Source organism: Suricata suricatta, chromosome 16, assembly GCF_006229205.1.
Source record: "Suricata suricatta isolate VVHF042 chromosome 16, meerkat_22Aug2017_6uvM2_HiC, whole genome shotgun sequence".
In the NCBI taxonomy this organism is placed as follows: domain Eukaryota; kingdom Metazoa; phylum Chordata; class Mammalia; order Carnivora; family Herpestidae; genus Suricata; species Suricata suricatta.
Window position 1 is genome coordinate 52,273,983 of NC_043715.1, and position 18,522 is coordinate 52,292,504.

The 18,522-nt window shown below is 54.4% G+C and overlaps 2 protein-coding genes across 2 annotated transcripts; both read right to left on the reverse strand.

Annotated features, from left to right (window-relative positions):
* Positions 1-64: 64 nt before the first annotated feature.
* LOC115280943 (kallikrein-1-like) lies at positions 65-4,391 on the reverse strand. The gene is made up of 5 exons (XM_029926131.1): positions 4,310-4,391; positions 2,650-2,809; positions 1,150-1,436; positions 877-1,013; positions 65-271 (listed from the first exon to the last, which is right to left on the reverse strand). Exons 1-5 carry the CDS (start codon positions 4,353-4,355, stop codon positions 116-118), a joined length of 786 nt encoding a protein of 261 aa, XP_029781991.1. The 5' UTR covers positions 4,356-4,391; the 3' UTR covers positions 65-115.
* A 1,559-nt stretch (positions 4,392-5,950) lies between these two features.
* Positions 5,951-18,308, reverse strand: KLK15 (kallikrein related peptidase 15). The gene is made up of 6 exons (XM_029926467.1): positions 18,280-18,308; positions 10,635-10,705; positions 7,716-7,872; positions 7,154-7,437; positions 6,884-7,020; positions 5,951-6,253 (listed from the first exon to the last, which is right to left on the reverse strand). Exons 2-6 carry the CDS (start codon positions 10,672-10,674, stop codon positions 6,101-6,103), a joined length of 771 nt encoding a protein of 256 aa, XP_029782327.1. The 5' UTR covers positions 10,675-10,705; positions 18,280-18,308; the 3' UTR covers positions 5,951-6,100.
* Between the last annotated feature and the right edge of the window lie 214 nt (positions 18,309-18,522).

Sequence of the window (18,522 nt, forward strand, 5' to 3'; positions counted from 1 at the left end):
GAGGCTCTAGACGGGGCGGGATGGGTCCCCAGCTTCCGGAAGGCCAGAGGACACCAAACTAAGGTGAATTTGATGCGTATTGAGTTTACTGGGGTAGGAAACATGATGGCGGCATTCAGGGATTGGCTGTCATGGTCTCTTTGATCCAATCCAGGTGCGCAATTACTTTGGTGTAGACAGCAGGCATTTTGGGGCTGCCACATGGGATGTGACCCCAGGACGTGATTCCTTGAAACATTCCATCGCAGATCAGTGGGCCCCCCGAGTCACCCTGCAGCAGGAGGCCGAGAGAATGAGGAAGGTCAGCAAGGTCCCTGGCGGGCTCTGCCTTCGGAGCCCCAGCTCTAACAAACACCTTGGGCTCACAGAGCACAAGACAGTGACTCCCCAGTCCCAGGAGAGGGCACAGTTCTCTCCCCAGTCCACTGCCAGAGGGTCGATGGGATTCCAACAGAGGAGACTGCGGCTCGAGTCCTGGCCAACGGGGAGGGGACTTCAGGGTCCAGTTTCTGCGCAAGGGGGAGGGTCCAGGAGAACGGCCCCAGCCACAAAGGTCAGTGGGGGAGAGGGGTGGGACCTTCAGGACTCCTCTCTGATGTCACCTCTCCCAAATAGCTTTCTCTGACCAGACAGTAAATATGAGGGAGGTACAGGTGGACTCTGAGGTGGAGGAGGGAGGCCCCTGTGATACCTCGATGGGTATCTGGGCACCTGGAGTCCAGGGGGAGGGTGCTGAGGCTTGGTCGGGGGAGATAGAATTTGGAAGCCCCAGTGACAGATTCCTGGTTAGCTGTCAACAGCAGTCCAGAACCTGAGTCCCCAGCCCCACCATCTTGAGGCCCAGGAGTGAGGGGAAGGGGGGACGGACTGGCTCACCACACAGGTGTCCTTGCCGCCCTCCAAGTGTCCAGCACACAGCATGAACTCTGTCACCTTCTGGGAGTGGGCTTTGGCACATACGTCATTGGACAGAAGTTTGAGGTCCACACACTGGAGGTCGTCTGGGTATGTGACTACAGAACAGAGAGAAAAAGACCCCAAGTGGCTCCTCGGCCCTCCCTCCCTCAGACCCTGGAGTCCAGGTCCCTGACCCCTCCTCCCTACGCCCAGGTGTCCGGGCTCCAGGCTGCACGGTCTGGCCCTGCGTACACTTATCTGGTTCGATGCTGCCCCAGCCGGAGGCATAGCAGGTGCTCTCCACTTGGGGCTCCTGGGTGGGCAGGTCCAGGACCCGCACGGCGTCGGTTATCTGGGCGGGCTCCGCCAGGCGGAGCAGCATGAGGTCATGGCTGTAGTCCTCCCCGGGGAGGCGGGTGTGGTTCTCCAGGAGACTCAGGTTGAAGCCAGGGTGTGGGAAGCTATCGCTGACCTGGACAAACTGGGCTGTGTCTTCGTGCTCAAACAGGTTGTGGCGACCCAGCCACAGCTGGTAATTGCTGGGGAGAGAAGGGGCCCCAGGGAATGAGGAGAGAGGAAGGGGGAAAGGGCGACGGGGAGCATGGGGGAGGGTCCAGGGGAGGGGGGAGGGGAGAGAAACGAATAACCAGGGAGAGAGAGACAGTTGGGAAGGTAAAGAGCTTTGAAGAAAAGACAATGAGTGAAAGACATAAGGATGTGACAGGGTCAAAGCCAGAGACAAAGCAACTAAAAGTGAAAAAGAGAGAGCAGAAAAGGAGAGAGGGAATGAGAGGCAGAGGGAAGACAGAAAAAGAGCAAAAAGGAGACAGAGAAGAAGGAAGGGTCCTGGTGAGGGAACTGACTTGGAAAGAGAAGGAGCAGCAGGCGAAGTGACCGAGGGAAGAGGAAGCAAAGGGAGAGAGTGAGGAATGCGGGCGGTGGAGGGGGGAAGGCAAGAGAGAGAACGGGGAGGAGGACGGGAGGGGCGGGGGAGGGGCCTGGGACCCGGTCAGCTGCAGCGGGGGCTGGCTCCAGGCGGCTGGTGGCTTGGCCCCGAGCCCAAGGACAGCGTCTCCCTCCCTCCCCAGACCTTCCCACCCTTTCCTCCCCCTCCCCCTCCTCCTCTTTCTCCTCCTCCTTCCTCCAGGGCTCCCACTAGGCTCCAGCTGAAACCAGCCCTCTTTAGAGCACGTGAGAAGACCCCCTTCACACAGAATCACATGGGGACAATCCCTTCCTTTTCTCTGGGGTTCGGCTCAGTCCCATCCTCGGGGGTGCTCAGCAGCCATAGAGGAGAAAGAGTGAGGCAGAGACCCAGGGATAGAGATGGGGCAGAGAGATGGAGCATGAGACGTACAGTGACAGGAATGTGGCAGAGGGACCCAGAGATGGACAGAGATATGGAGAGACATGGAAACCACAGAGAGGGAGACAGAGAAGAAATTAGTCATACAAACAGACAGACACACAACAGAGCCAGTTAGGGACACAGAGACACAGGCTGGGAGGGGGAGACACAGAGAGGCAGGAGGGGGAGACACAGGAAGAGGGTTACAAGGAGAGACAAGAGACACAAGTACCAATGGAGGGCTTTCCTGGGGTTGTCCCTGCCATTCTCCATGACCTAGTCCAGTAATGTCTTTCTTTTCCCCAGTCCCCCAGCCTCTCCTGAGGTTAACCTGGAGCAGTGCCTGTTGTTTATTCCTGTGGGAGCACAGACACGCCCTCCCCAGACCCTGGGCCCCCACTCACTTGTTTATGCAGTGAGCCGCTGTGAGCACCCACCGGGGGTGCACCAGGACGCCCCCGCACTGGAACTTGCTGTAATGGTACAGAGCTGCCTGCCAGGGCTGGGAATTCCTCTTACAGTCCCAGCCTCCTATGATCCGAGACTGGATGGGGGGCGCAGCACCTGCAGAGAGGGTCAGGGCCGGTGGGGAGGCGGCAAGGAGGCCAGGAAGGCCTGGGCTAGAAGAGGAGATTGTGTGTGTGGGTGTGTGCGTGTGTGTGTGCGTGTGTGTGTGTGTGCGTGTGTGTGTGTGTGTGTGTGTGTGTGGTGGGGGGTTGGAGAGACGGGTGCAGAGGAGCAGGGCTGGAGGTCTGGGGAGATGGGCAAGGGCTGTGGGAAGGGCCTGGAATTCTGGAGCCTGCCCTGGGATTGTGGGGTGGTGGCGGGTCCTGGGTGGGAACACTGTGCTGAGAGCAGAGCCAACCACAGGGATCAGGCAGGAGACAAGAAGGCAGCGTCTGGAGCAACGTGTGGTGCGGGGGGCCGGTGATACAGGGGTGATTTGATGCCTCTTGATTGGGACTGGGAGAGGGTCCTCTGGCGGTCTGGGGTCCTGGAACTGGGGTAGGGGCCAGGACTGGGAGGGGGCTCAGGAGGAGGGAGAGCCAGATGATAGTTCTTCTGGGATTGGGTGATTCTCATGGAGCCTGGGTTCACGGTCTGAGGGTGCTGGAGGGATCTGGGGTTCTCTTGGGGGTGGTGCCGGAGAGGAATGACGATGCAGGCATGTTGGGGCCAAGCAGGTGTGGGAACGCACGGAGGACCCACTTGATGTGGGGTTTTAGAATCACATGTTGGGGTCCCGGGAGAGGTAGGGGAGGACAGCTGGGCTCTGAAGGTATTTGAGATCCTGGAGGGAAATCTGGAAAACCAGAGCTGCCCAGGAGGGGTTCACTTGGGGAGGGCTGGACCATGGACTGGGGTTGGAGAGTCAACAAAGGGAGGAGAAAGTAGCTGGGGGTCCTGGGGGTTCTTCCTCAAGGAGAAGGCTGGGGTGCTGGGCGGGGGTTCAGGGGCAAAGAGGTGGGGGAGGAAGAGACATCTGCAGAATCCTCATACCAGGACGGGAAGGGGCCCACCTGGAGCCATGGACTAGGAAGTCTGTTTGGGGAGAAGTGTAGGTGTCTGATGGAATTTTGGAGTCTTGGGAAGATTTGAGGGGAACCAGATGCCAGGGACTGGAGGACCTAGTTGAGAGCTGACAGCTGGATGGGAAAAGTCACCAGGGCGTGGAAGGATCTGGGGACTTAGGAGCCAGAGCCAGAGACCATAGAGGTGTAGAAGGGGGCTATCAGGGTCCTAGGATCTGCTGGGATTGGGGACACTCCTTGCAAGAGCTGGAGTCCCCCAAGGAGAGAGACAGGGATGGCCCAGGCTCTGCCCCTTTGGTAAGGTGGCTCAGGGCAGGGGTCTGAGTGGGGAAGAGGAGAAAATTCTGGGAGTTCCTGGGAGGGAGCAGGGACCTAGCGCAACAGTGAGAACTGTGACCGCAGAGGAGGGGCTGGGCGAGGGCCTGGGATCCTGGTCTGGGATGGACTGTAGGAGAGGAAAAGTTATTGAGGGTGAGGGCAGCATGAAAGTGGGGTCCACTCTCCCCCTCCCCCTCCCATCCCTCTGTCTCACCAGCCCCCGCCAGGGCCAGGGCAAGGCACAGAACCAGGAACCACATGGTGACCACAGGCAGGCAGGTGGTGAGCTTGGAGCTTAGAAGCCTTCCCAAAGAGCATTTTAAAGCCTTCATCCACACCCCCCCACCCTGAGGACCCGCCCCTGCCTCGCTGGCATCCAGATGCTGGCCAAGGCCCTGCCCCTGCTGCCTCCTGGGGGCTGGACACCTCCTCCCACCCCAGAGCTGTGGAAGGGGCGGGAGAGCGAGCACCTGTTATTCCGTGGGCCCTGGTTGTGCTGGAAGCATTCCTGGGGCCTGAGGCCAGACAGGGCAGGGCCTGGAGCTCCTGGGCCCCTTGCTCTTGGGGACACAGCCAGTGAGGGGAGGTGGGAGGAGTGAGTGGGAGAAGAAACAGGAGCATGGAGGAATCCCTGACCTCCAATACAAAGTCCGATGTATACCTGAACCCCAAAAACGGTCACACCCCAAAGACCCGAGGTACCCTCAAACACCAGCTCTGATTCCCTTCTCCCTGCACCGCTTGGAGTCAAGATTGGCATCTCTGTTTCTCAACTTCAGTTGCCTCCGAAATGTAAGGCTTCCAGAACACCCTGATTCTTGTACTCCCAGACTCAGGATCTAGGTCCCAATCTATTGTTTCTCTCCAAATAAAATATTAGGGTACCTACCACCACAACCCTAGTGCCCCTAGATCCAGAAATGAGGTTTCAGTGGTTTCACTAAATAACTTCCCTAGCATTTCAAAATGCAGTGTCCCCCACTCCCAAAACAACATTGGGATCCCATCATACCCCACCCCTACTCCTTGAGCCTCCAGATCTGGATGCTCAACGTTAGGTCCTCCAAAGCTCCAAGAATTCCAGACTATCTGCCTCCCAAGGTCCAGAGAGTCCTCTCCACAAATTCTAATTCCCCTTCCCCCAGTAGAATATTTAGGTCTCAGGAGCCAGGTTCATATGGTTCAACATTCAGTGACCTTGAAGATCACATTTTGGGGGGAATCTGTTGAGAATCAGGAACCAGATTTCTGCAGTTTCAATGGTAAACTCATAGGCTTCTGACACATTCTCTTGGCTCTTCAGTAAAATCAAAGTAGGTCACAGGGTAGCCCAGCCTCTGGTGTATGCCAAGAGCCTGTTTAAGGAAAAGGAGAGTATTTGCCTTTTGCTGGGCTACCAGGAATCCCACAACTGAAGCTCAAAGAAAATGAAATCATTCTTGATCATCTAGTGTGTGCTGGGGGTCTTTTCCACTGGGGTCCAGAGGTATATTTGCCCTGTGCCAGGAACTATTGGAATCAGTTCATATGAACTTCCTCATTTAATCTTTACAACCCTGTGAGGTAAGCAATATGATGATCTCTGTTTCACGCATGGGGAAACTGAAGCTGAGTGGCATTGAGTATTTTCCTCCAGATTGCATAGGTGATCCTATGTGTATGTGAATGAAGAGAGCCCTCCTTCAAGCCCTTCTCTTCACCGAGGCATCGGGGCAGTGGGTGAAAAGGACCCCAGTGTTTGGCTCCCACTTCCCTTCGCCCCCAGAAGAAAGTCATAGAAACTCCTACAGAGAAACTTGCATCAGCACCGTTATCTCAATGTTCAAACAGGTGACCTTGAGCACCAGCTCTGGCCTGAGACGGGACAAGTCCTTGGCTAACATGTGTGTCTTGGACAAATTGGGTCATGAGGGATGGCTTAGTTCTGTCCCAGGTCAGGATGGGGTAGCTGGCCAGCTACGGGAACTCCTGCTCAGTCAGAGACACAGACGGGAGACCGAATTAGTCAGTTCCTCTTCATGGTTTCCCTGATCCACCCTACGTAGCTGCAGACTTTGGTATAGACACCAGGCTTGGTAGTAGTGTCACAGGGGACATCGCCCCAGGACACAATGCCCTGCAGGACTCCCCCACAGACCAGGGGTCCCCCGGAGTCACCCTGTGGGGAGAAGAGAAAGTTTGAGTGGAACCTTCTGGATCCAGTGCCCCCATCCTTATTGCAATCAAAACCCAATCCGACTCAATCAAAACCCACTCCACGCAATCCCACCCCAACTCAACTCAATACAACCCAGTTTAACCCAATCTAGTCCAACTCAACCCCAACCAAACACAAGTCAATACAACTCAGCTAATCCATGTTCAACCCCCGCCCCCAGGTAACCCCAACCCAACCCAACCCCCACATCCTCCCCATTCAAAATCAAGCCAGACCTTCGTCCATCCTTACAGCCAACACAACCAATCCTAGCTGTTACGTCTTTCACATCCTAGGCAAAACTTACCCCATCCACATTTCAACCCAACATATTTTCCTTCTAAAATCAAACCAAGCCCCTTCCTATTCTCAAATCAAACCCAGGCCATTCCAAACTGACCCCCACATCATCCACTGCAAACACACCCCGCTCCTACCCCCGTTTCTACCCCACCTCCAAGTCCACCCACATTCTAACTGCTCTTCGTTCTCCATCACCAAACCATCTCTAGCATCTTCTCTGGCCTAATGCAAACACAACCCGACCCCATCCCAACTCCCAAGCCTGTCCCCCTACCCCAGGGCTCCTACCTCACAGGAGTCCGTGCCTCCGCCCTCTACTCCTGCACACACCATAGTGTTCGTGAGGTGCCCTGGGTAGTTCTTGCTACAAGATGTGGCCGAGATGACGCTGATGTTGGCACAATGCAGCGTGTCTGGGAGACTCACTGTGGGGTGGAGGGGGGGCGGGCAGTGGACTTGGAGTGAATCCAAATTTTCAGGCCCTTGTGTCCTTGGCCCAAGAACCCTGGAGAATAGGGTCCCTGGAGGCCCGACACCCAGAGCCATCCTTTCACGCACCTTTTGGCCTTGTGTTCCCTTTGGTCGCAGACTTGTCATCAGCCACCAGGCCCCAGCCGGACACCACACAGGCCTCGCCCGGTTGGGGACAACGTGTGGGCAGGGCCACGGGACGCACTTGCGGGGAGAGGTGCACGGGCCGAGTTAGACGTAGCAACATGATGTCGTGCCGATGGCTGCGCGCTTCGTAGCGTGGGTGCTGGATGACGCGAGCCACGGTCCGCAGCTGCTCGGGGCCATCGCGCTTGCGCAGATTGTGCTCGCCCAGGCGCACTCTCATGAAGCTGTGCACGGGCGGGGGGATTATTGGCAAGTGCAGTGAGGAGTGGGCAGAAAGATCAAAGAGCCGGCAAGCTGGGGTCCTTCTGGAGATGCCATTACCCTCTCTGCCTGAGGTGCTGAAGCCAATAGTTCTAGCCCTTGGCCCTCAGGGGCCCAGAGGGGCCCACATCCGGAACTCGGCCCCCCAGGCTCTATCTCTTTGCTCCTCAGAATGCAAGATTCTCAGATTCCTAGACCGTGGGCATCCTGCCCCTCAGGACCCTGAGCCCGGCCTTCATACCTGGTTTGGCAGTGGGCTGCAGACAGCACCCAGTGTGCAGAGATGAGGGAAGCGCCGCAGTTAAAGCGTCCGCGCTCAAAGAGGGCCACTTGCCATGGCTGGGAGTGGGGCTCGCACTCCTCACCTCTCAGCGTCTTGGCGGAGTCGTGCTGGGCCGCTGGGAGAGGAGGCAGAGGAAGGTGCCTCAGGACAGAGTCTTTTTCCCTGTCACTCCTTGCGTACACCCGGTGCTTTCCCCCCAATGTCTTAGGACGTCCCTGTCCTTGAATTTCAAGTATTGTCTTCTCTCTGGCTTTGATAACTGCTGCTTGTTCTCTCCAGGACTGTCCCCTTGCCCTTGGCCCTCACCCGTTTGCTACAGGATTCTGGGAGAGCGGGTATGTGGGAAAGGACCAGAAGGCAAGAAGTCCTTTGGGATTAGAAGTAGAGACAGGGACACTGGATAAGTCTCCAGGAAGATGGTCACTTGGAACCAGCCATTCAAGGTCACCAAGCTATCATAGACATCGGATGGAGAACAAGGGGGGTGGGGAGGGGAAGAGCAGTCTGGGGGGGGCTTATCAGTGTGTATGACAGGCAGTCTTGGCTCCAGAGTCTGGACATCTTAGCCAAATGCAGATGTGGCCACACAAGGTCACGGGCAAACAGACAGGCATAAGCAGTCTTTAACCTGAAAAATCACTCGTGTATACATGGGCTGCAGCTTCAAGGATCACAGCACAGAGACTCATATGTATATACGAGTCTGGACAGTTCCAGTGTGGGTGTGCATGTGGACACACACACACGTGCACATGCACAGACACTGATTTGGACATAGAAGCTCACATCTAAATTTACAGTCTCCTGTGTGGGACTGAATTTACGAGGTCACAGACTTGCACACTAGCACCCAGGGGCGGGACAACAAGGTGGACTCTTTAATAAAGGTGTGTGGGAGGAGACACAGATTTGCGCTTAGGGCCCCAAAGATTTGTGCACAGACATGAGTCTATAGTGGTTACATCTGGAATGTTAGTAAAACCCCTGTGTGCAAACATGTTATCTGTGAGCCTTTGAGCAAATTATATGGCCTCTCTGAGCCTACATTTCCTCATCTGTAAGATAGGATTGTTGTAAGGATTAAATAAGAGAGAGATAGAGAGCAAGAGAGAACTATGTCTGGCTTATTATAACTTCTTAATAAATACTACTTATTTTAAACAAAGGACGTGTAGATTTATTTATGCAGACATACATGTGGATGTTCAGGTAGGTTCTGGACAGAAATTTAGCCAAAGTAAGTCAGACATATGACCAGGCTCTAATGAAGATAATCAAGGTCAAAACTATGATTCATCCTCAAGTCACTTTGTGGGAATTCAAAGTAGTAGACACTGGCCCAGAGGGCCAACACTCAGATGTGGACCCGCTAGATCACAGCCCAGGGAAACAAGCGACACAGGGCTAGGCATCCAAGGTCAAAGGCATAGTCAGAGGCACAAGACAAGATATATTTTCACATCTCTAGACCTGTCCCCTGGTCAGTCAGTTGGCGTTCAAGGTCACTCATTGGGTTTCACATAGGGGACCTGGTTCATACATGTGAGCAGGATGTGGACACAGAGGGCCTTGAAAACCCACCACACACGCATGTGCGTGCACACGTGCGCACACACACACACACACACACACACACGGCACTGCAGCATTGTACCACGCACAAGGACATAAACAGGGATGTTTCAAAGTCACAAGACCATGACCCGCGATTGGGCAATGGGGATACGAGCCCTCAAGATCACAGCCAAGCACACAGACAACCACACGGGGCAGGGATTTGCACAGCTAGACAAAATGTCCACATTCTGCCTGCCAGAGTCAAGAACTGGGCCAAGGGCCCCGGCAGGGTTGGGGAATGCGGATGTGGCAGACAGGGGGCTTAACAAGGGAAGGGTGGGGTTGTCCTGTAAAGAAGGACAGAGGGTGTGGGCTGAACAGCTGGGCATCGAGGCTGCATCTGGCCAGTCCAAGCCGGAGGCGGGTGCAGCGGCAGGCGGGAGGCAGGGAGGAGAGAGCACAGAGAAAGCCTGAGGGGAGGCTGGCAGCAGGGGGGAGCTTCAAGGGGCCTCCAGAAGCGAGGGTCATGTGGGGATATAATGAAAGTCCACCCTCAACTTCTCCAGGTAGAGGCATCAGGTTACAGTTAAATTCTCCATGGGTGGTAGCTAAACACGGTTTGGAGTTTTCCTGCTACCCAGGGTCACCTTGACATTGTGGCCACCCCTCTCCAGCCTCAGCCTCCTTCCCTGTCAAGTGAGGCCAATAGAGCCCACCCCATAGAGGTGTTTTTGAGAATCGGATGAGCTCTGGCATATACCCAACACTCAGCAACGCCAACACCCCCTTACAGGGGACCTCACACACAGGACCACGTTTAATCCTCACACCCCTGGGGGCATCTGTTCTTATGTCCATGGTGCAATTGAGGATCCTGAGTCGCAGAGACGTTAAGTAGCTAGAAAATGGTGAGTTGGAATTGGAACCCGGAGTCTGTGCTCTTGGCCTGTTAACACTTGTTGAATGCTTATTATGAACTTTATCTACATTATGCTATTGAAACCTTGCTGGGTAGGTGCTGTCTTCTAGAGAAGGCAGTCTGGGTGGAGAGAGGGGAAGTCATCGCCTCAAGGTCACACAGCAAGGAAGGGGCAGCCCCAGACCTTGAACTCAGGTCTGTGTCATTCCTAGAGCTGACTTCTGGGGAGCAGCCCCTCTGACAGCTGGGTAGGGGGAGCACTCAGGAGCATCGGTGGTTGGGTGGGGTGGGGGCGAAGCAGGGTGAGGGGGGCTGGCAGACTGTAGGGCCTGGATTTGCTGCTGATGGAGAGGAGGGCTACCACACTCCCACAGACCAGACCTGACCTGGGCCCACCTCACCTGACGTCAGCAGGAAGGAGAAGGTGAGGAGACGCCACATTGTGGAGAAGGGATGAGGGCTCTGCCGAAGTCTGGGGAGGGGAGAGCGTGAATGGGGATGAGCCTGGATACTTCTGCCCTCACCTGAATCCCTCCAGACACAAACACATCCATCCCACCTGCTGTTTGAGAAACTTCTTTCACCATCTGGGTTCCCCCCACTCCCACTGCAGACTCCTTCCACCCCCTACCCCGTTCTCCATCTCTGAGGGTTCCTGCTGTTCCTCAGGCACCAGAACAGGCCATCAGGTGCCCCCGCAGCCTGTCAGCCCCCAGCCCCATCCCACTTGCTCCTGGGCCTCTCAGGATACTTTCTTCCGCAGACCCTAATCCCAGCCTCCTGTCTGGCCTCCTGTGGGGGGGGGGGGGCTCCAGTCAAGTTCCCGTTCCCCTAGCCCGTGCCCCTCCATGCCTCCACGGGGTCTCTCCACACCCAGAGCTGACCATGTCTGACTCCCGCCTATAACTGTCATGGATACCCAACACCCTCAGGATAAAGTCCTAGCCCCCCAGCCTCACTTTGAGGATCTGAGTGGTTTCTCCCTTTCCTGCCCCTCTGACCTTGGCCTTCTAGACACAGCTGATTCTCCCATTTTCCTTCCTGCGATTTCATGTCTCCCTGCCTTTGCTCAGGCTGTTCCTCCCCCCAGGTATGCCATTTCCTTGAAGGTCCACTTCCTCCTTGAGGTCTTTTCTGACCTTCTCTGGTCCCTGGTGTCTATCTTCCCCACCAGACTGGAAACTTACTGAGGGCCAGCCTGGCCTGACTGGACTCTGGATTCCCAGCACTGCCCAGTGAAGGGTCCAGTCTCTGGCAGGCCTCAGAAAGCTTTGGGAATGAAGGAAATCCTTCCCCTCATCATCTAAATTCATATTTTCTCCCCAGGGCTCAGCCCCCACCCCTTCTGGGAGGCCCTAGGACCTAACAGGTATCTTTTCTGGGCTGCCCAGCCCTGGTTCTGCCTCCATCACATTACAGATCCCCAGAAATGCTGAAGCCAGGTCCTCTCTGTGTCCCCAGCATTGCCCACCCTGGAGCCTGCCACACAGGACACCTTGGGGCGGTTGAGATGAACCTCTGATAACTCCTGACTTTGTTCTTGGCTCTGATACAGGTGCTTTTGGGGACGTCCTCCTGATTCACTCCATCCCCACCCCTTACCCTCCCCCCACCCCCCCAGCTCCTTCTTGCACCTCCAGGACATTTTCTTCGTTCAGGTTCAACTTAAGGCCTCGGTAAAGAACCCATGAAATTACACAGGTGCCCTTGAAGCTCAACGCCCTCAGGGCAGTCCATGTCTGTTCCTGGGACCAAGGCACTCTGGACCAGGGCAGACCTGTGTCTCCTCGAGTGTCTCTCCCCTTCTCCCCCAACCATGACTTTTGTCTCAAATATCTCACCCCCTCCAGATCCTCCAGCTTCATCTGGGGCAGCTTGGATGCCAGAAGGAGAGGAGCAGGCATCTGAATACCTGAATTTATAAGCTCCCAGCCCCACCCGGGTCTAGGGGGTAGGGTGGGGTGGGAGGCTGTTGAGAGTCAAGTTTACAGGCAGGACGCCTAGGTGGCTAGTGGGGTGGGGGACAAGGCCTAATGAGCATTTATTAGGTTGAAGCTTTTGTCTGAGTCTGTAAGGGAGAATTCCCTGCCAGGGACAGTTCTGCAAGGGACAGGGAGTAGGAGGGCAAGAATCCGAAATCAGAGATCAACATATAGGACCAGGAGTCTGGAACCTGGAATTTGCGGTCTAGGATGTGGAAACTGGATTCTAGAGTCATGCTTCTTGTGCCTGGAGTCGGGTTCTGAATCTTGGATCCTGGATGTGGATCTGGATCCCCAAGTCTGGATTCTGAAGCTTGGATCTCTAGTTCTGGACAGGGATTCTGGTCTGGATCTCTGCTTCCTGATCTTGAATTCTGGATTCAGATCTCTGATTCTGGATCTTGGTGCCTGGGTCTCCTAACTCTGGATTCTGGATATTGGGTTGTGGATCTTGGATTTTGCAGTTTTTGCTCTGGATCTCCAACTCTGGATTCTGAGTTTGGAGGTCTAGAGTCAAGCATTTATGACTTGAAGTATATAGAGTGTGGATTTTTGAGTTGGAATTCTAGAGTTTGGGTTTGGAATATGGATCCTAGAGTCTGGTCCTTGAGTGATAGGTCTTAGTTTTGGATCCTAGAAGTTTTTGAATCTAAAGTCCAGACTAGGGATCTGGAATTTAGTGTTTGGAATCTAAGACTTGAGGTCAGAAACCTACATATCTGCTGTGTGAAGTCTGAGGGCTGGACCACAAATGGCAGATTTTGATTTTTGAGTTTTGGGGGCCTGGATTCTAGAGTCTAGGTCTAGACTCTTAAGATTTCATTGATTAACTTTGTAGTGTAAAGTCTGGAGTTTCAAAAATTTTTTTAATGTTTATTTATTTTTGAGACAGAGAGAGACCGAGTGCGAACAAGGGAGGGCCAGAGAAAGCGGGAGACACAGAATCTGAAACAGGCTCCAGGCTCTAAGCTGTCAGCACAGAACCTGATGTGGGGGCTTGAACCCATGAACTGTGAGATCATGACCTGAGCCACCCCAGGTGCCCTAAAAGTCTGGAGTTTCAGATCTGCATTGTGGATTTAAAGGCTGGACTGGGAAATACGGGCCTGCATTCCATGAGTCAGAGATTCCTAGAATTTTGACTCTACAGTATGAATTTAGACACTAACACTGGAGTCCTTGGTTGGGATCCTACAGTCTCAATTTTGCATTTTGAAGCTTAAAATCTGGATTCTGCTTTCTCAAAGCTGGAGATCATTATTAAGGTGACTCAAAGCTTTGGAAATTTGAAATTGTCTTCCAGTGTCTCAGGACCGTAGGAGGGCCCTGAGCAATTTTCTAGAGTCTATCTTGGCTTGCTTAACTAACGAGGAGGCACAGAGGGCAGGAGGGACTGACCTCAGATCACCCAGTGAAGGATGGCACCTGTTGTAAACATGGCCCCTCCCTCTCTCTCTGACCCTCCTCTACTCGCACTGTCTCTCTCTGTCTCTCAAAAATAAATAAAAGCCATTAAAAAAAAAGAGGGGTGCCTGGGTGGCTCAGTCGGTTGGGCGTCCAGCGTTCGGCTCAGGTCACGATCTCACAGTTTGTGGGTTTGAGCTCCTCATTGGGCTCTGTGCTGACAGCTCAGAGCCTGGATCCTGCTTCGGATTCTGTGTCTGCCTCTCTCTCTGACCCTCCCCTGCTCGCACTGTCTCTCTCTGTCTCTCAAAAATAAAAGACATAAAAAAAATAAAAAAAAAAAAAGCATGGCCCCTCCCAGGGCTGACTGTTTTGGGGATCAGTGGCCAGTGCCTAGAGGTTCCTGGTCCTCGATTTGCCCACAGATAATACATGACAATGATGCCCTCTAAGGCGCTAGATGTTTTTCAGACATTCCAGAACCACAGACCCTCAGTTATCCCAGAACTTTAGGGTCTCAGTTATTCTAGAACCACAGCGCCCCCCATCTCTAGACTATTAGACCATCAGATTCTAGAGTCTAGTATCTAGAACCTAAGATACATTGGAAGTCTAGGTCCTCAGACACTTTAGAACCCAAGAGGTTCAAACAGTCTAGAAGCCCAAACCTCTAGAAAGTCTAGAGAACTCCAGACAGTCTCTAGATATTTGGGAACCCCCAGGCATTTAGACATTCTGGATTCCCAGGCTTGAAAGTATTCTAGAACTCCTTTGTCCTTGGCTACAAATTCATGCTGAAAGTCTCGAGGCCTCATCGTGGGCCACAGCTTGAGCTGAGCAGTTCCTGTTTATATTATCTCATTTATCCTCTTGATAGCCCTGTGAAGAGGTTATTATAGCTTCCTTCTTTTTAAAAAATTTTTAATGTTTTATTTTATTTTTGATAGAGAGACAGAGCATGAGAGGGGTGGGGCAGAGAGAGAGGGAGGCACAGAATCAGAAGCAGGCTCCAGGCTCTGAACTGTCAGCACAGAGCCCGACGCCGGGCTCGAACCCACGAACATGAGATCATGACCTGAGCCGAAGTCGGAGGCTTAACCTACTGAGCCACCCAGGCGCCCCTATAGCTTCCTTCTTAATATGGAGAAAACGGAAGCCTAAAGAGGGGCGTCATAGGCAAGGTCACGCAGCGGTGCAGAGAAATCCAGTGTTCTGACTGTTGGAGCACCCAGTTGGCCCATTTGCCTCAAACCCGGGAGCCACCTTTCTTTGTTGGACCTGGTGGGGGGTGGCGAGGCGAAGGAGACGAACCATGATTTAAGGCTAAGCGCCTTCCATCATGATCGCAGGTGCTCTTTGCACTAAGTCACGCAGGCAGGTGCCGTAAGCGTCCCCGTGACCCAGATGGGGACACGGAAGGAACGCACACCTAACTCAGCCCAGGCTCCCGGGCTCACCCGGAGGGCGCCTGGCTCCGCCCTCGACGCGGTGACGTCTGCGCTCCTCCTCCTGCCCACTCGGACCGCCACAGACCTGGCTTATCGCTCCTAGTCCTCCTGGGCATCTTTCCAGTTGTCCTTCACCTCCAAAGGCAGGCTGAGTCCCGCCTCTGTTTGGTCTTCCTCCTCCTGCCAACAGTCCCCGGAGCCTTTCTTTCATCGACTCTTGTGGTTCAACCACCAACCACGCAGGTCTCTTTCATCTGACCCTGAACTCAGCCTCTGGCAGCCACCTGCTCCTGGGCATCCTCCCAGGCCCTCCTTGCTCAGTGTGTCCTAATTCATTTGTCTCTCCCCAAACTCCTCCTCCCTGGTTTCCCATCTCAGGGACAGCTTCACCGACCAACCGACCAACCGGCCACTGCTGGCACTGTCCCCACCCCTTCTTTTCCCTTATCCCCTGCAGCTCAGTGGTCCCTAAACCCATCCCTTCTTTCTATTTCCTTGGCCTGGGTGCAGCTCAGGCACCCCTCTGCTTCTAGACCCTTGCCTCCCTCCCATTCATCTCCAGGTGGCCTCAGAAGGTCTCTCTATGCTCAGAGTTGACCCCTTTCCTCTCTCGCTCACAGCCCTTCTGTGGTGACCCCACATCGCCGCTGGACAAGGTTCCTGCCCTCAGTGGACGTGAGGCTGGGATCCCCCTGTCTGAACAAGACTCATCTTGAATCTCTCCCCCAGGGAGACAGTCACTGTGTCTCCTCACCCTGGAAAAACACGGGATTCCTGGTGCTCAAGGCTTTCCCTCCCACCTCCCCCTTCATTATGGGGCCACTTGAAGGTGGCCTTTCAGGGTGCTGGGTCTAGAGCCAGGGCTCAGGCCCCTGCTTCCCCATTTGCTAATTTGGGAGATTCTGGTATGTGTCTTCCCTTCTTTGTGCTTCTGATTCTCATCCTTAAAATCAGGTACTCAGAGGACCCCGTCATAGAGATTCCAAGGAGTATCTAAGAACTAGTGCATGTAAGGAGCAAACCATGACTGTTAATTCCACCCCATTTCACACAGGAACAGCCAGTGGGGAAGGGAGGGCCCCACTCATTCAAGAGCACCCAGGTTGTAGAAGTGGTGTGTGTGTGGGTCCTGTTATCCCTTGGTTGCAAAGCATCACTTCTCTGGTTATCAGGGTCTTAGTGTGGGGTAGGAGTCGGAAAGGGGTGGGGATGGTCTCTGCGTCGGATGAAGTAATACGCATGGAACAGCTGTGTAACTCACAAAATTAGTTTGGCGTTTGAAAGACGGGGTAACACAGGGTGTGATTCAGATGTGGACGCCAGAGCTAGGGGGCCAGGGTTGGAATTTTGCCTCCAACACATAATACATCCTTGAGCAAGTCACTTGGCCTCTCTGTGCCTCAGTTTCCTCATCTGTAAGACGGGAATAATTGCTTCTGCCTCATAGGAGTGTTTTGAGGAGGCATTAATGGCCTGAAGCCCGAGCCTGAAGACTTTTGAAAACGTTGCCTCTTTCTTCTTGTCCTGGGAGGCTCCTGCCGCTAGGCGGCGCCAATGTGCGCTCGTGCACCCGAGGTGGGAGGTTTGCTCCTGGGACTGAGGGAGGAGGGTGTGGGGGAAGGACGCAGAATTCTGGAATTCTGACTGAAGAAGGAGGTGGATCTTGGCGGTTGCAGAGAGGAGAGGGCTGGAGACCTGTTCCGGGATTTGTCCTTAATTGGTCTGCAGGAATTTTGGGATCCAATCAGTGTCGGGCACAGGTTTATGTAGGCATTTGGTGTGTGTGTGTGGGGGGGGGGTTCCCCACAGGGGTGGGACTGCCGTGGACACAAGGCCCTGTCCCTCCACCCAGACAGGAGAGCTCCCACTGTCTTTCATGAACAGAGGCGTAGTAGGGACCAAGATCCAAGTAAGGCAGAACATCAAAGGTGGTGGGGGGGGTGGGGAAGATAGAGAATATGGCAGGGAGAAGAGGGGGAGAGAGAGAGAACAGGACAAAAGACAAAGGAAGGCGGGACAGGCCTTCTCCTCAAACCCACCACCTCCCCATCCACCCCCAGGAACTCCTGTGTCCGAGCTTGTTCCCCCCCCCCCCAGCTGTCTTGTCTTTACTACTTTTTAAAAAGGTTTGTTTATTATTTATTTATTATTAAATCCCCCCCATGTTTATTCATTTCCTGAGAGAGACAGGGACAGAGTGTAAGCAGGGGAGGGGCAGAGAGAGAGGGAGACACAGAATTGGAAGCAGGCTCCAGGCTCTGAGCTGTCAGCACAGAGCCAGATGCGGGGCTCGAACCCACAGACTGCGAGGTCATGACCTGAGCCCAAGTCAGACATGCAACCGATTGAATCACCCAGGTGACCTTCGCTGCCTTTTCTTGCTCCTCTTTCTTTCTTCCTGAGTCTGTCCCACCCTCTTTGTGCTTCTCCTTGCTCCTTCCCAAGTTTAATTTCTGCCCTTCTGGGTGTCCCCCAGCCTGCCTCTCTCCATCTATCCCTCTTCCTCTCTCTCTCCCTTCTGGTTCCCTCCATTTCTTTGTTTTCCTTACCCCTTTTCTTGCCTCTCTGTGTCTGAGTGTTTCCCTTCCTCCTCTGTCTTCATCTCAGTCGGCGCATCTCTTTCCTCCTTTTCCGTCAGCCTCCCTCCTTTCTGCATGTCTCTCACTCCCATCTTGTTCTGTTTGTGCCTCTGGTCCCCACTGGTCCCCGCTGGTCCCCACTGGAACAGAACGTGCTGGGAGAGCACAGCAGCCAGCAGGTGTCTTGCTGACCTCCTGAGTCCCCTCCTGCAGGTGGCCACACCGCAGCCCTGGGAGTCTGGCTTGGGACACACCACAAGAGCCGAGACAGTCAAGGATGGAGACACAGTGACCTTTAGAGATAAGGGCTCATTTTTCCTCCTCCAGATGCAGCTGGAGATAAGGCAGGGGGTACCTGGGCCGGCACACTTGGGGGGATGCTGGTGGAGCTGGTGGGGTCGAAGCTGGTGGTTGCCACATTCAGCTTGAGTAGCGTGCCGTGGTTGTTACTGGTGGGGTGGCGTCCTCTGGTGTGGCACGGGGAAGGAGGACCAGCGGGCAGGGCAGCTTCTGGGCACCTGCTTCATCATGTCCATCCCCACTGCTAACCTGGCTCCGCCCTCAGTCCCAGACTCCTGTTCAATTGCATCCTGGACCCCAAGGATGAGGACTCCGGGCTCAAAGACAACCTACCTGACCTTATGCACTGTCTGAGAGGCTGAGTGGGGATTCGGATCCAGAGCTGGAGGAGTCTCCCCTTCCAACGGACTCCACTCTCTGCCCTACACGTTAGGCCCTCTTGTCCGGCTTCTAAATCCTCCCTCCATGCTAAGTCTCCATAGCCGGGCCCCCAGGCCTCTCCCTAAGAGAGATTTTAACTTTATTCCACAGTCCTGGCCTAGACCTGTCTAGATAACATCCGGCAGAGGCCCCGCC

Bases quoted from the DNA above. Each gene is read 5' to 3' on its own strand.
- LOC115280943 (XM_029926131.1), bottom strand. From the start codon at position 4,355: ATGTGGTTCCTGGTTCTGTGCCTTGCCCTGGCCCTGGCGGGGGCTG. The intron at 1,437-2,649 runs GTGAGTGGGGGC...TTCTCTCCCCAG, and splicing joins GCGGCTCACTGCATAAACAA to CAATTACCAGCTGTGGCTGG. The intron at 272-876 runs GTGAGCCAGTCC...CTCCTGCTGCAG, and splicing joins GCGGCAAGGACACCTGTGTG to GGTGACTCGGGGGGCCCACT.
- KLK15 (XM_029926467.1), bottom strand. From the start codon at position 10,674: ATGTGGCGTCTCCTCACCTTCTCCTTCCTGCTGACGTCAG. The intron at 7,873-10,634 runs GTGAGGTGGGCC...CTCCTCTCCCAG, and splicing joins CTCCTTCCTGCTGACGTCAG to CGGCCCAGCACGACTCCGCC. The intron at 7,438-7,715 runs GTATGAAGGCCG...GCCCGTGCACAG, and splicing joins GCAGCCCACTGCCAAACCAG to CTTCATGAGAGTGCGCCTGG.